The sequence below is a fragment of the Camellia sinensis genome, unplaced genomic scaffold, assembly GCF_055761805.1.
Source record: "Camellia sinensis isolate YWXY unplaced genomic scaffold, ASM5576180v1 Unanchor12, whole genome shotgun sequence".
In the NCBI taxonomy this organism is placed as follows: domain Eukaryota; kingdom Viridiplantae; phylum Streptophyta; class Magnoliopsida; order Ericales; family Theaceae; genus Camellia; species Camellia sinensis.
In genome coordinates, this window is record NW_028128998.1 from 6829984 (window position 1) to 6842705 (window position 12722).

At 33.0% G+C, this 12722-nt stretch overlaps 1 protein-coding gene across 4 annotated transcripts; it reads left to right on the forward strand.

The window, feature by feature from the left end:
• The first annotated feature begins 1218 nt into the window (after positions 1–1218).
• Positions 1219–11019, forward strand: LOC145814606 (DNA topoisomerase 2-like). 4 transcript variants are annotated; one of them, XM_082911467.1, is made up of 9 exons: positions 2936–3163; positions 4998–5179; positions 5547–5639; positions 7070–7164; positions 7258–7387; positions 9298–9459; positions 10160–10282; positions 10383–10454; positions 10688–11019. In XM_082911467.1, the coding sequence occupies exons 3-6, from the start codon at positions 5624–5626 to the stop codon at positions 9375–9377; spliced, it is 321 nt and encodes a 106-aa protein (XP_082767593.1). In that variant the 5' UTR covers positions 2936–3163; positions 4998–5179; positions 5547–5623; the 3' UTR covers positions 9378–9459; positions 10160–10282; positions 10383–10454; positions 10688–11019. The 4 variants fall into 4 exon arrangements, with proteins under 4 accessions (XP_082767592.1, XP_082767591.1, XP_082767593.1 ...); XM_082911468.1 differs by lacking the exons at positions 2936–3163; positions 4998–5179; positions 5547–5639; positions 10160–10282 and having other exon boundaries at positions 6612–7164; XM_082911465.1 differs by lacking the exons at positions 5547–5639; positions 7070–7164; positions 7258–7387; ... (2 more) ...; positions 10383–10454; positions 10688–11019 and adding exons at positions 1620–1999; positions 2341–2390 and having other exon boundaries at positions 2970–3053; positions 4998–5134.
• The last annotated feature ends 1703 nt before the right edge of the window (positions 11020–12722 follow it).

A 12722-nucleotide genomic window follows, 5' to 3' on the forward strand; every position in this document is an offset into this window, starting at 1 on the left:
ACATCCTACCATAAATTGGCGTAATTTTATCACAAAATTTTATAATGTTAATTACAAAATGTGTAATCTCGTCACAAATAGATGTAACGAAAAATGTAATCAAGCCACAAAGTTTTATTACATGATGACAAAATTATAGATATGGTGAGGTTAAGCATTTTGTAGTTGATATCACAAAATTTTGTGATAAAATTATATCAATTGTGGTAGGGTACATATAGTACACGCTATAGTGTTTTTCAAATAAAAACGGATGGTTTTAAAAGGAGGCAAATTTCCTTTAATCCATAATATGAATTGGAGGATACCGTTTCAATAATCCGAACTGTTCAATTTGTCGGACACTTCATGTATTTCATCCACACACAAAATTAGGTGAATTCGATAATCATAGCCTAATCAATTTAACGCGTTTATCACCCAAAAAAAAGGGGAGAGTTTATTTTTAAAAACATAATTATCGTTTATTTTTATTATTATTATTATTTAATGATAAACACAATAAATTAAATGGGTTACGATTATCAAATCAATTTAATTAAAATAGGATTCGTGGTCGGTCATTCGTATCCATCTTAAAAAACATATTGATTTTTTAAAAAAAATAAATATAATAAAATAAAAATATTACAATTATCGATTCGTCATAATTTTTTTTATGAATGATATAAACAGAGAATCATACAAATGAACAATTTTGATCATTAAAATATAAGTCATATAAATCCATAAACCCCTCTAATCACTACAGGAATTTACACAATTGCCGACCACTTTTGCCGACCAAAAAAATTTCGGTCGCCAAAAAATGACATTTGGCGGCCAAATATTAATTAGTCACGAATGATCATTATTTTTGGAGACCAAATATTATTGGTCGCAAAAGGTTATATTTTGGCAACCAAAAAATGAGTTGGTTGCAGAAAGTGGTATACTTTTGCCGACCAACTACAAATTTGGTCGCGGAAGGTCACATATTTTTTGGCGACCAAAAAAAATTAGTCGCCAAAAACTTATTTTCAGCAACCAAAAAAAATTAGTCGCCAAAATTGTATTTTTAGCGACTAATATTTTAGTCGCCGTTGATTAAGATTTGGTGACTAAAAAAGTTTGTCGGCGTAGGTACTTTTTCTGCGACTAATTTGATCTTTTGGTCGCCAAAAGTTTGTGGAGGGAAATTTGAAACATAAAGGGGGGAAATGGGTTATGTTGGCGACAAAAAAAATTTGGTCGCCAATCAAAATTTGAAAATTTTGGTCGTTTTGTTCCTGGGAAACAGGAAAAAAAAATTTTAAAAATTTAGAACCAGTGAGTAGCCTTTGTGTATGTGAGGCCGATTTGAACCCTTCTTCCTTTGTGGAATCTATGGAAGGGTTGACGAGTGATATTATGGCGATGAATGAAAGAGAGAAAGGGGTTGCATCGTTGGGGTTAGCTTCGGTGGAGGTTGCATAGGGGGATCCGTTTCGACGAGTTACTCAGTCGAAGCCCTTTGAGGAGTTAAGAGAGGAGCTTAATCGTATGAAGGCTTCCATGTCTAGTGTGGATCGGGAGGATCTGATCCCATGTGATCTTATCCAAGAGGAAACTTCAACCCTAACAGCTTCTGCCCTAAATCTTCTCCAATCTCGGTGGTCAGACAACGTAGAAATGGAGGGGAGTGAGGAAGCTGTTGTAGATCGCGAATAAGTATATCCCAGACAGCCTCTTTCTTGCTAGGGCGAGAAATCTGGTATCGAAGCTTGATGCCCTTCCGATGGCTGGGAGTGTCCATTCTCATGGAGTTGGTGGTGGTATGGCTGATTCGAAGGTTTACACACCTATTGGAGGTCGATCTGGGTCAGGTGGTCGTGGAGGAAGGGGAGGCAGAGGCCAAAATCCTCTGGCCCTGAATCCTGAGTTGAATATGGTTTCAACTGTAGACAATGTGGCTCCTGATAAGTCATGGGCTTCTATTTCTGATCTCTCTTGCTCTGTCTTTCTGGTATGTGTGTTTCTGGTTTGTGTGTGCGCGTCTCTCTCTCTCTCTCTCTCTCTCTCTCTCTCTCTCCATCTATTTCTGATCTCTCTCGCTCTGCCTTTATGTCAACTTTTTTTTGTTCCTTTAGGGCTTAATTGATTGATGTTAATTTTTTTTAATGAGAATTGGATATGCTAAATAAGAGATTTTCATTGATGGGTGGTTCAAGGAAATGGGTTATGTTGAAATTGGGTTATATAGTATATTCACCAAGTGTTTGATAAAATGTCAAAGTGAAAAACCTTCAATTGATTAGTCTTACAGTTCATGTGCATGAAGTTGTTGCTAGGGCTCTAAATTTTGTCAAATTTTAATTGCAGATTAAGCATACTATTTGTTCGGATTGGTTGTTCTACTTTTCGCTCTCCTGGTAATCCTAATTGCGCTTTTAACCTTGAATTGATTTAAAAGTTTTAATTTTGTATTATAAATCTAAGAGGACACTGCATTTGCCCAAACTGTTTAGCTAATGATCTCAGGTTTAACTTGTAAATGCTGCTGATTAGAAGTTCAAAATTAAACATTCAATTTTGAACGTCTAAATATGAAGTTAGAGGTTAGAAGATGCATAAGAAATGGGAGGGGTTTTCAATATAAGGCACAATATGCTGCTGAAGTGACAAGCGATTTCGTTTAGATTTGAGAAGCAATTGTGTTGTATATTGGCTGTATAAGTGTTGCTTCGATAGAATCTTTTAAAAAAAAAAAATTTGTGGTATGCATTTTTGGATAGGGACCTTTATGATTATGATTTCTAACAAACTATATTGAAACTGATTTGGTGGGTCTTGCTATATTTTTAAACGATGTCCAAACCTTCAAACGTTGATCATGGATCATGATGCAACAGGTCAATATGTGAGTATCTAGACAACCATTCTAGCCTCTTCCAAATTGTTGCTTCTTAAATTTTAGCTGGTTTCAAGTGAATTTTTGTTTCAATTGTCAGGAGACACTCTCACAGGAGTTACAATGGAAAGAAATTTGGTGTTGCTTGCCAAGTTTGAAAAAATTATCATTTAAAAACTTCAAGGTAACAGCCTTCCAATTGTATTTGTTAATGTTGTTGACGAATCAAGGACCAGTCCTAGAGGAGGTTCTTGTGGAACTGAGAATGTGAGACCTCATCGACAAACTGTCCAAGTATGTCTCTCTCAGTAGTTCTAAGAAACTAAGAGTTTACCCTTCATTTTGATCAATTATAATGATGACAAATTGGAGACTGAGTTTGTCTTTAATTTTGATGAATTATAATGTTTGTATGGATAATTTAGCTTTTGTTTTGTTACTTCCTAATGCTTACAGTTGTTTTGCTACTTTTGTTGCTACTTGTTGCCATGCATATTTTTTGAAATCATATATATGTGGCCTCTTAATATTTAATGTTTGGCCACAGTTTATTTAACTCGTGGAATTACCCATTTATTTTTATTTTTTTTCAAATAACCAAATATTCCTTACATAGTCTTGGCCATTTTGCATTTTATCTCGCTACACTTAAATGGTTCCATTTATAAAGTTTATATACTGTTTATCCTGTTTAAATACTTTAATAAAAATAAAATAAAAGATAATATTTAATTCTTTAACTATTGCATGAAATGCTAATCTTTATTTGTTTTTAAAGATGAAATGCTCATCTATAAAGATTTTTAAAGATGAAATGTCATCTATGAGCAAGTTTTTATCTTAGGCATTAATTAGTTTTTACTTTTAATTAATACATGGGTGAAATTATAATTCTAGCAGACGGAGTAAACAATACTAGTCATTATCATTTTTTTCTTATTTTTTATTTAAATAACTACACTGTTTTTAGCAGAAAAGAGTAAACACAAGTATTGTAGGTGGTTGTAATGGTCTGTTTCTTTATAAAGAATGGAGCTGTTACTGTCCAGGTGTCGTGTCTGCCTGCTGTTACTGTCTATAAATTCTACAGGATTGTGATGTGTATGCTTTAGTTTAGCTTCTATGAGTAGCTGCCCAGGTGCCGTGTGTGAGTGTGTCTCTGCCTTGCTGCTGTTGATTCTGCCTTGCTGCTGCTAGCTCTGTTTGCTGGCTGTTTAGCAACTGTCTAGGTGTTATTTGTGAGTGTGTATCGTTGTTTCTGCAGCTATTGCCTCACATGTACTGTGGCCATTTTTGTAGGGGTTGTTTTGTTTGTTGGGTTTTAGTTGGTTTTATTTTCTTCTGTTGGTTTTGTCATTTTTTTTTTTTTTTTGCTGGGTTGTTTTGTCATGTTTGGGCTTGGGGCATGCCCCCTTGTAATCTTGTATTTTTTCCTGTTTTAATTTATGAATTATTCACCCAAAAAAAAAAAAAGAAGAAAAAAGTCTTGGGTTTAGGGGAAACACCAACATCGTCATGCATAACAAAGTCTATTTATTTATTTATAATAACTGTTAGTTAATTAATATATACAATATAGTAACATCACATAATATTGTGTTCTTGTTATTTAATTATTATATAATACTACTACTACTATATTATTGCTACGTTAATGTTCTATCCATTATTATAGGTATTATCATTATGCCATGCCACTGATTTGAGCACTAACTTCTTAAATTAATAGCGTCTGAAAAAGCTAATGCCGTAAAATTGCTTATTTGACTATAAGTCTAGGACACTTGAACAGATAAAAACTCTCTTTTTATTGGATGATGGAAAAATAAATTAGTTTTTCTAATTGTAAATTTTTGATACATGATCACAATTGTATAGTGTTGTGTTAGAGATATGTTTTTGACAAATGACTTTAAACATAATATATTGCCAACATTGCTTTTCATGAAATGATGATAACAAACATAACATAATAAATTTTAGATCACCATTGAAGCACCATCTTGTGAAACAAAGTTGAATGAGGGATAGTTTGTTATTGACAATTTTATGTGAGTTTCCAGAATATTGAAGCAATCGACAGATGAGCAAACTTTGAAAGATATGTTGTTATTCTGTGCTTTTTAAGGACTTGAAGTAGTGAAATGTTGAGTTTCCACAAATTTTCCAGTCAGAAAGGCATAAACAAGATCTCTTAGCTGAGATAGTTTTGGAGGAGCAACGTGGTAGGGAACTATCTAAATTGTAACAGAATTGCTTCCTAATTCAAAGAGCTCTACAATTGTGGATAAACCATCCCGGGCCTGAAAGGTATGGTTCTCAATCTCCATGTGTAAACTGCAGGATCTGTCTTTAGTCCTTGTTAAGAGTAGTGATGATAAAGTGTTCTATTAACTTCAATGCTTCTGCAATTTGCTAGAGGAGTAATGACAGAAATAAGGTGTCTAAACGATTGACTGAAGAAGCAGAGAAATATTGTGAGGACTTCATTTCAAATGTTGAAGATATTAAAATTTCTTTATTTGATGGAGAAAGGAGTGATGCAAGTTTGACTTTAGGAGTAACAAAGACTAGAGATGCAGTGTCACATTTTAGGGAAACAGAAACAATTTATAATACAGCAGGATCTAATTCTCTTCCTATTGAAATGGATGGTGTTATTCTGCCTTGGTTGCAGTAGGAGACCGCTAATGATGGTTCCCCTCTTCCATCGAAGAATAAGAGAGAGCTTCTTGTGACTCCAAAAAGTATCTTATGGGATGCAACTCAGGTAACCTTCAAACTGTCACATAGTTGTAATATTTTAATTCATAAATTGCTGTTCTAACCTTTGCTGACTAAAAGTTATTGCACAGAACATACTTTCATTTAGTTGTAAGTTGACTACTTCACTGGCTTACAATACTTTCATTTAGATGTAAGTTGTTTGCTTCATTGGTTTATAAGAAATTAGTTGCCTTTTGTACTTGTGATAAGAATTATACAATATCAACTCTTCAGATTTTAAATTAAGGTTGGTAAATTTTTAAACAAGATTTTTTTAGCTGAAATTTTAAGTTTAATAGAACTTTATATTTTATAGGTTGAAATTTGACAGCATATAGAACATTGAAAGGGGAAAATAAACAGACTTTACAATCTTCTCTTCTTTTTTTTTCTTTTTTTTTTGGATAAGTACAGACTTTACAATCTTTACTCGTGCATATCTTAAAAGTGAAAAGTTTAAGTTGGTACATGCAGTTTTCAAACTCTGACTTTTCTCAATTATTTGGTCATGTCTCATTTGAGTTTTAATTGTTTTACAAAATTGTTCAAATGGCATTTATATAGGCAAACATGATGTGGTTACAATAATTTATGTTTGTATTTGCTTGAAGTCAATGCTATTGCTGTGTAATAAAATGTTGCTTACTTGCCAATGCATTCAACCCAAACTGTCTACCAATCCTTTAGTTGTCCAACCACCCAAGTAACTAGGTTGACTTGGGGCATCATGCTGATATCAAAATGCCTATTAACAAACATAATTAGCAAAAATGATGAGAAATAATTTGAAGACAAATTATGATGACCTTGATCTAGTGCACTGTTCATAGCCCTATTGGTGCCACAAGATCCATTTAAGGAAATGCTAATTTACTTCACTCTATTTTTTATTTTGTTTTCTTTGACTAGTAAATAATTCTTCAAGTCTACTGCCATCTCCACTTATTGAAAGGCTTTAAACTCCATTCTGGTTTTTAAAACATTGATTATAGAACAGAATGTGTTTCACTCAAACATTATTTATAGGATATAGTTTCAACACTTTTTTGCATCACCCATCAATAGGGAATTTCAGGTCCTCAATTCAATATTGCTCATATTAATTTGCATTTTTTTCCTCTAATTAAATTCTTAGATTTTGACCATCTGTTTTTGGTTGCTTGGAATATTAGTTAGGTGATTAGATTTGCTGCAGAACCATGTTCTGCACTTTTTTTTTTTTTTTTTTTTTGTTGCAACAATGCGAAACTCATTTAGGCCATTATTCATGGGTATAAAATGGATGACTTGCAAATAAGCATGCATTGTGGCTATAACCAAAAGTTAATGGTGGCAAGGAGAGAATCTGTTGAGTGGATTTTAAGGGTTAGGAGTTAAAAGGATGTAACCAAAAGTAAAAGCCATGTGTGGTACAATTAACTCTTTATACAACAGAAATGGGTGATCATGAGCAAGATGGGGAAGCAATTGAGCTTGCCTTCAGTAAGAAGAAAATTGAAGCAAGGAAGAATTGGCTCCGACAGTTTGAGGTTGGAAGTTAAATTTCTTTCTTCCATAAAATCTAAGGTGTTCTGTAATTGTTCTTTTTCTAATAACACTTTCTTTGTCTATGTGATTTGCAGCCTGGCACTTACCTTGATCAGAAGGAGAAGGTCATCAAGTACAGTGATTTTGTCAACAAAGAGCTTATATTGTTTTCTATGGCAGATCTTCAACGGTCAATTCCTTCAATGGTTGATGGCCTAAAACCAGGTCAAAGGAAGATCCTTTTCTAGAATATTCAGTTAATGCTAATTACTATACAATTTTTTGAAACTCTTGTTTTACATCATTCTCTCCCTTTAGGAAAAAAAAACCTCACCCTCGATTTACTATGAATCGAAACTTCATACGTTTGAGCTTGTCTGCATCTATCTTATAGTTAAGGATAATCTTTTCACATACTTGACTTTGGAAAAGTGTAACTCCTCTTGGGATGATTGTTGAATGCATATGTCACATAAAGGATACTTGCTCACATCTATGTGCATTCTCTCTTAGTTCTTTTAGGAAATAACAATTCCTTGAATTCTTAAATTACTTAAGCAAGGAATTTTGGCATCTTCTTAAAAACCCTTCTTTTCATTAGTTCGGTCAAGGTCGTACACTTTAGTAGGACAAGGAAAATAACTAAGAGCATAGTCAAAAAGTGGTTGCATACCTTTGTTTTTAATTGCACTGCCCAATAATACAAGAACAAACTTCTGCGCTGTGGTAGCCCTCCGGTTTTCCTCTGTTATTAAGCCATCAGTTGGTGAATATTTTGAACTACATAATTTGATCTCATCTTGCAATTTGACAAATTTTTTTTTTTTGTTCGACGAATCTTCACTTTCTGTAACAAGACTTCCAACTTTTGCAATAATGTCTTGGATTTTTTCTTGGTGTACTTTCAAGACTTTTTCTTCATTTATTTCTTGGACACAAGACAATATAGATTTGTCTTCAAACGTGAGCCCTTCAAGGATAGTTTCGACATAAGTATTAATAGTATGGTGCTTAGGCTTGTATTTTTCCTCCAATAATTGCTCATAATTCCATGGCAAAAAAATCTCCATTATATGCCTTTTCATTCTTGACCATGAACGAATACGCACCTTGCCTTGTTGCTCTCTTGATGATTGCAAATCTAACTATCACCAAAGTGCAGGACCTGTAAGCTTTAATAACACATACCTCTACTTTTATTTGTTTGGAATTTTCATATTTTCAATATATATATATATATATATATATATATCTAGTATCCAATCTAGAATATCTTAAAATATTCACCACCACTAAATTTAGGTAAGCTTTCATGATACCTATAATCTTGATGATAAGAAAAGTCCACGAGCTTGGGTTACGACCTGTCCGAAGGCAACCATGGTTATGAACTGCCCCTCGGGGAAGACCTCGTTCTGACACCAATTGACATAGTGGTAATGGAGGAAGGAACTAATTATTGGTCTAGTAGACAACATGGGCTTGATATCATTTTAGATTAGATGTGATTTATTGAATCCATAGGAACAACCTTGAATCCACAAGGACAATAAAACAGAAACTCTTTGAAAATAATGTTGATTAAAAGAATAAGTTACTCATGCCTGTAGGCTCCTATGTTAGTTGAGCAAAGTTTCATCTTTTATTCTCGCTAGTGTGAAATCTATGAGTTTGACTGAGGTTGGGTTGTACGGGATGAGGGGTGCTTGATTGGGTTGGTTTTCTTTCCAAATTTTGATGTACAGGATGGATGGGATGAGGCTTCAAACATGGCATCAAAGACTTTTTGAAAATCAATGTATAGACCAGTAATTGCGTAGTGCAGTAAGTATAGATCAGAGCAGGCACAACATCACCTATAATCTACAATTTATCATTTCCTACTGTTATCCTTTCCTACTGTTGCTTTAAATTTGATGCTCTATGTCAAAGCCAGAAAGGACATTATTAAGGTTCATGATTTTCATAAAGGTATTGACATCTTCATGATTTGACTGTTGTTTGGCAGTCATGATTGGTATGTAATGAGGTGTAATTGAAAAGACTCTTACTTTTTGCCAAATGATGTTTCTGGTCTCTAAAAGAATATTCAGTTAATGCTAATTACTACACAATTTTTTAATACTATGTTGTAGGAATTACCTGGTGTCTGGAGTCAGCAAGCAGATCCAAGTCAATAGAGCAGCACCTATTACGGTTACGGACAAGGTTATGATGCCTATGGTTATGGGACTACACATGATCCTTCATTATATGCCTATGGTACATACCCTGGTTACGCGCAGTACCCTTAACAGGTATGACGCTTTTAAAGAACATTGTTTTTTCCCTTTTGCTGGATGTGCTGTCCAGATTGCAATCTAGATAACATACAACTGGACTGTTTTTTGATGCCTTATTTGTAGGAAAGTTAAAAAAAAAAAAAAATCATTTATTATATGCTTAGTTGTGGAACAATTAAAAGCATTGTAGGACACAGACCAAAACTATTAAACCTTGTTTTTCCTCGCATTTTGTGATAAGGATATTTGAAGGAGAAAAGGAACTGTTCAACTCAGGATTGAGAATTTTTTTTAGATATTGGATGGCCGGAGCCAAAAAAAAAAGGGAAACAAAAACAACTAAAAGAGGGGCTGTTATCTCAGTATTTGCGACCTGATTGATAGATGAGGAAATAGCTTCCTTGGCCAATAGATTTGTGCATCTGTTAGCTTCTCTCCAAACCAACACCAGCTGACACTGCCGTTCTTTATGCACGAGCTCTGCAATGTTATTGCAAATATTTAATTGGGTTTCATCAAGCTGTGTTTCAAATTGTTATGTTTCAAATTGTTATGCTAGATATATGTGACTTGTGAATGAAAACTTAGAATAGTTGTATTGTGTCGAATGTTAATGAATTATGTATTGTGTCGAATGTTAACGATTAAGTTAATTTGAATGATGCATTAAAATTATAGGTTTATTACGGATTGAATGAATTATTAGGAATTACAGGTGTATTGTTTTCCTGCTTTGGCGACCAATTTATTAGTCGCGACATCCAAAATAAGATTGTATCCAAAATGGGATGGCTCAGGAATTTCCTACCTTGAGCAATACTACAGGGCTAGTAAGATTGTATGTTTGATGATTATATAATTTATAATGTTCAATATTTATAGTGTGTACAGATGAGTTTCATCCTGAGTTTAATTTTATTCATTTTTTTCGTATTTAGGGTTTTGAGAAACTGCAACATGTCTGGTGAAATCCCGAAATATATTTGGAAAATGATGAATCTGCAAATGTTGTAAGTAAAGCATGTTAAGCTTTGGTGAATGATTTTTATTTGACCTTCAGTGTTTTCATCAATGTATAATTGATTACACGACCAAAGCGATTTAATTTTCCATCCTGTTATTGTTATTGCTGTTAGTTTTTTTCACTGTCAAGGCACGAAAAGGACAAATCACAGCTCATTTATATGACAATGCTTGTTGAATTTTGTTCACAAATAGTATATAATTTTTGATCATCATGCAGGTAGATTCTGTAGTTTACCTTGTTGACGCGTACGACAAAGAGAGATTTGCAGAGGTCAAAAAGGAGCTTGATGCCCTACATAAAAAAGAACAACAACACTCAACAATACTCAACCTTGTTAACACCAGATGTTCTTTTTTTTTTGAAATTGATGCTGATTATGTTAAATTTTTGTTGGAATGAATTGTTTTTTGTTTTTTGGGGTTTAGAATAGGGTTTTGTGAATTGTTCCTTGTTTTTGGAATCAATGTTGCTGCTGCTGAGTTATGTGTTGAAACTTGGATATAGAAAATTTTTATAATAAGACCTGTTTTGATTATGAATTCGCTAAATATTACAGGTGTATTGTTTTCCTGCTTTGGCAACCAATTTATTAGTCGTGACCAATAAATTATTTTTTTTCGCAAAAAATGACAATTGCCCACCAAGAGTTTTGGTCGCAAAAAATACATCTATTGCCGACCAAAAACTTTGTTGGTCATGGAAACTCACTTTTGCCTACCAACAGTTTTGGTCGCGAAAAGTAACAATTGGCGACCAAACTAATTTTGGTCGCACAATGTCACAATTGGCGACCAAAATTTTTGGTCGCGAAATGTCACAATTGGCGACCAAACTTTTTGGTCGCGAAATGTGCCAATTGGCGACTAAGAAATTTGGTCGGCAAAAAGCGACTTTTCGCGACCAAAGTGTTTTAGCGACAAAATGAATTAGTCGCGGTAATTAAATATTTAGCGACCAAAAATTTAGTCGGCAAATCCAACTTTTGCCGACCAACGAAAATTTTGGTCGCGAATTACTTTTGCCGACCCTCAATTGGCGACCAAACTAGTGACTAAAAAAATTGGTCGCGGATAACTTTTGCCGACCAAAAATAAACTTTTAGCGACCAATTTTTTTGTTGCTAAAAGTGTTAATTGTTGTAGTGAATTCTCTCAAATTAAAATTTAAACTTGTGAAAAACTCAACCTTTCTATATTAACAATAAAATCAGCCCTTTGTTGTTATCATGAGTAATGATTTGGTGCATCTGGCAGGTCATTCCCATAGACTTGGTTATTACCAACATATTCATAGGCGTTGATTACTCGTATACTTTAGTGAGAACTATCAAACGAGAGACTATTTCTTTAGAATTGTAGAGGAGTTCGATGACAAATTGTGAATATTTTTAAATAGATTTTTATTTGTTTTTAATGAATTTGTTTTTTCTTTTTTTTAGAAAAATCACTCAAGAGTGGAAAAAAAATTTACACACACATGAAGGGTGTAACTCATCTTGTAATGGGGTGCAACACAAATTCTGTGCAGGTACAACTCTAAATTGCACCCCTTCATATTTATATAATTTTTTTTTTTATTTCTATCAAACTGTTGAGTAATTCTCCCCTCTTTTTTTTACACGGTGGTCATTTTTTTTTAAATGCACCTAATTTAGATGTATTTACAAAATAAAATAAATTTACTAAATAAATTATTACAAATAAACAAAAATCTGTGTATTTTTGTTTAGATTTTCATTTCTTTTTAGTAAATTTTTTTTTTTAGATGGATCTAGTATTGATATTTTTTCAAAAAAAAATATAAAATAAAAAAAATGACTAAAATATTTTTAAAAAACTAACTGAAAACAAAAAAATATTCTAAAAATTAAAACCATTCAAGTGAAGAAAACATGGGATTGGGACAAATTAGACATAAAAATTCAATCCTAACAGTTATAGCGACTTATCTTCCAAACAAAATAAATCCAGGGATCTAAGCCATTAAAAAAAAGGGTTAATATCTTCCGTACTATAAGGTTGGACTGTGTTAAAAATATTTATGTATATATGATAGTTTTATCTTTATTGAAAGGTAGAAGGATTTTCAAAAGAATAATACTTTTTGTATCAATTGATATATCAATTAATATGCTAACAAATGATGTGACATATTTTTAAAAGTTTTGAATATTTGTAACTTGGATAATAAGTGAGATTGATAATAATATCATAGTATATGTTGGTATACTAGTTAGTATACTAATTAATAC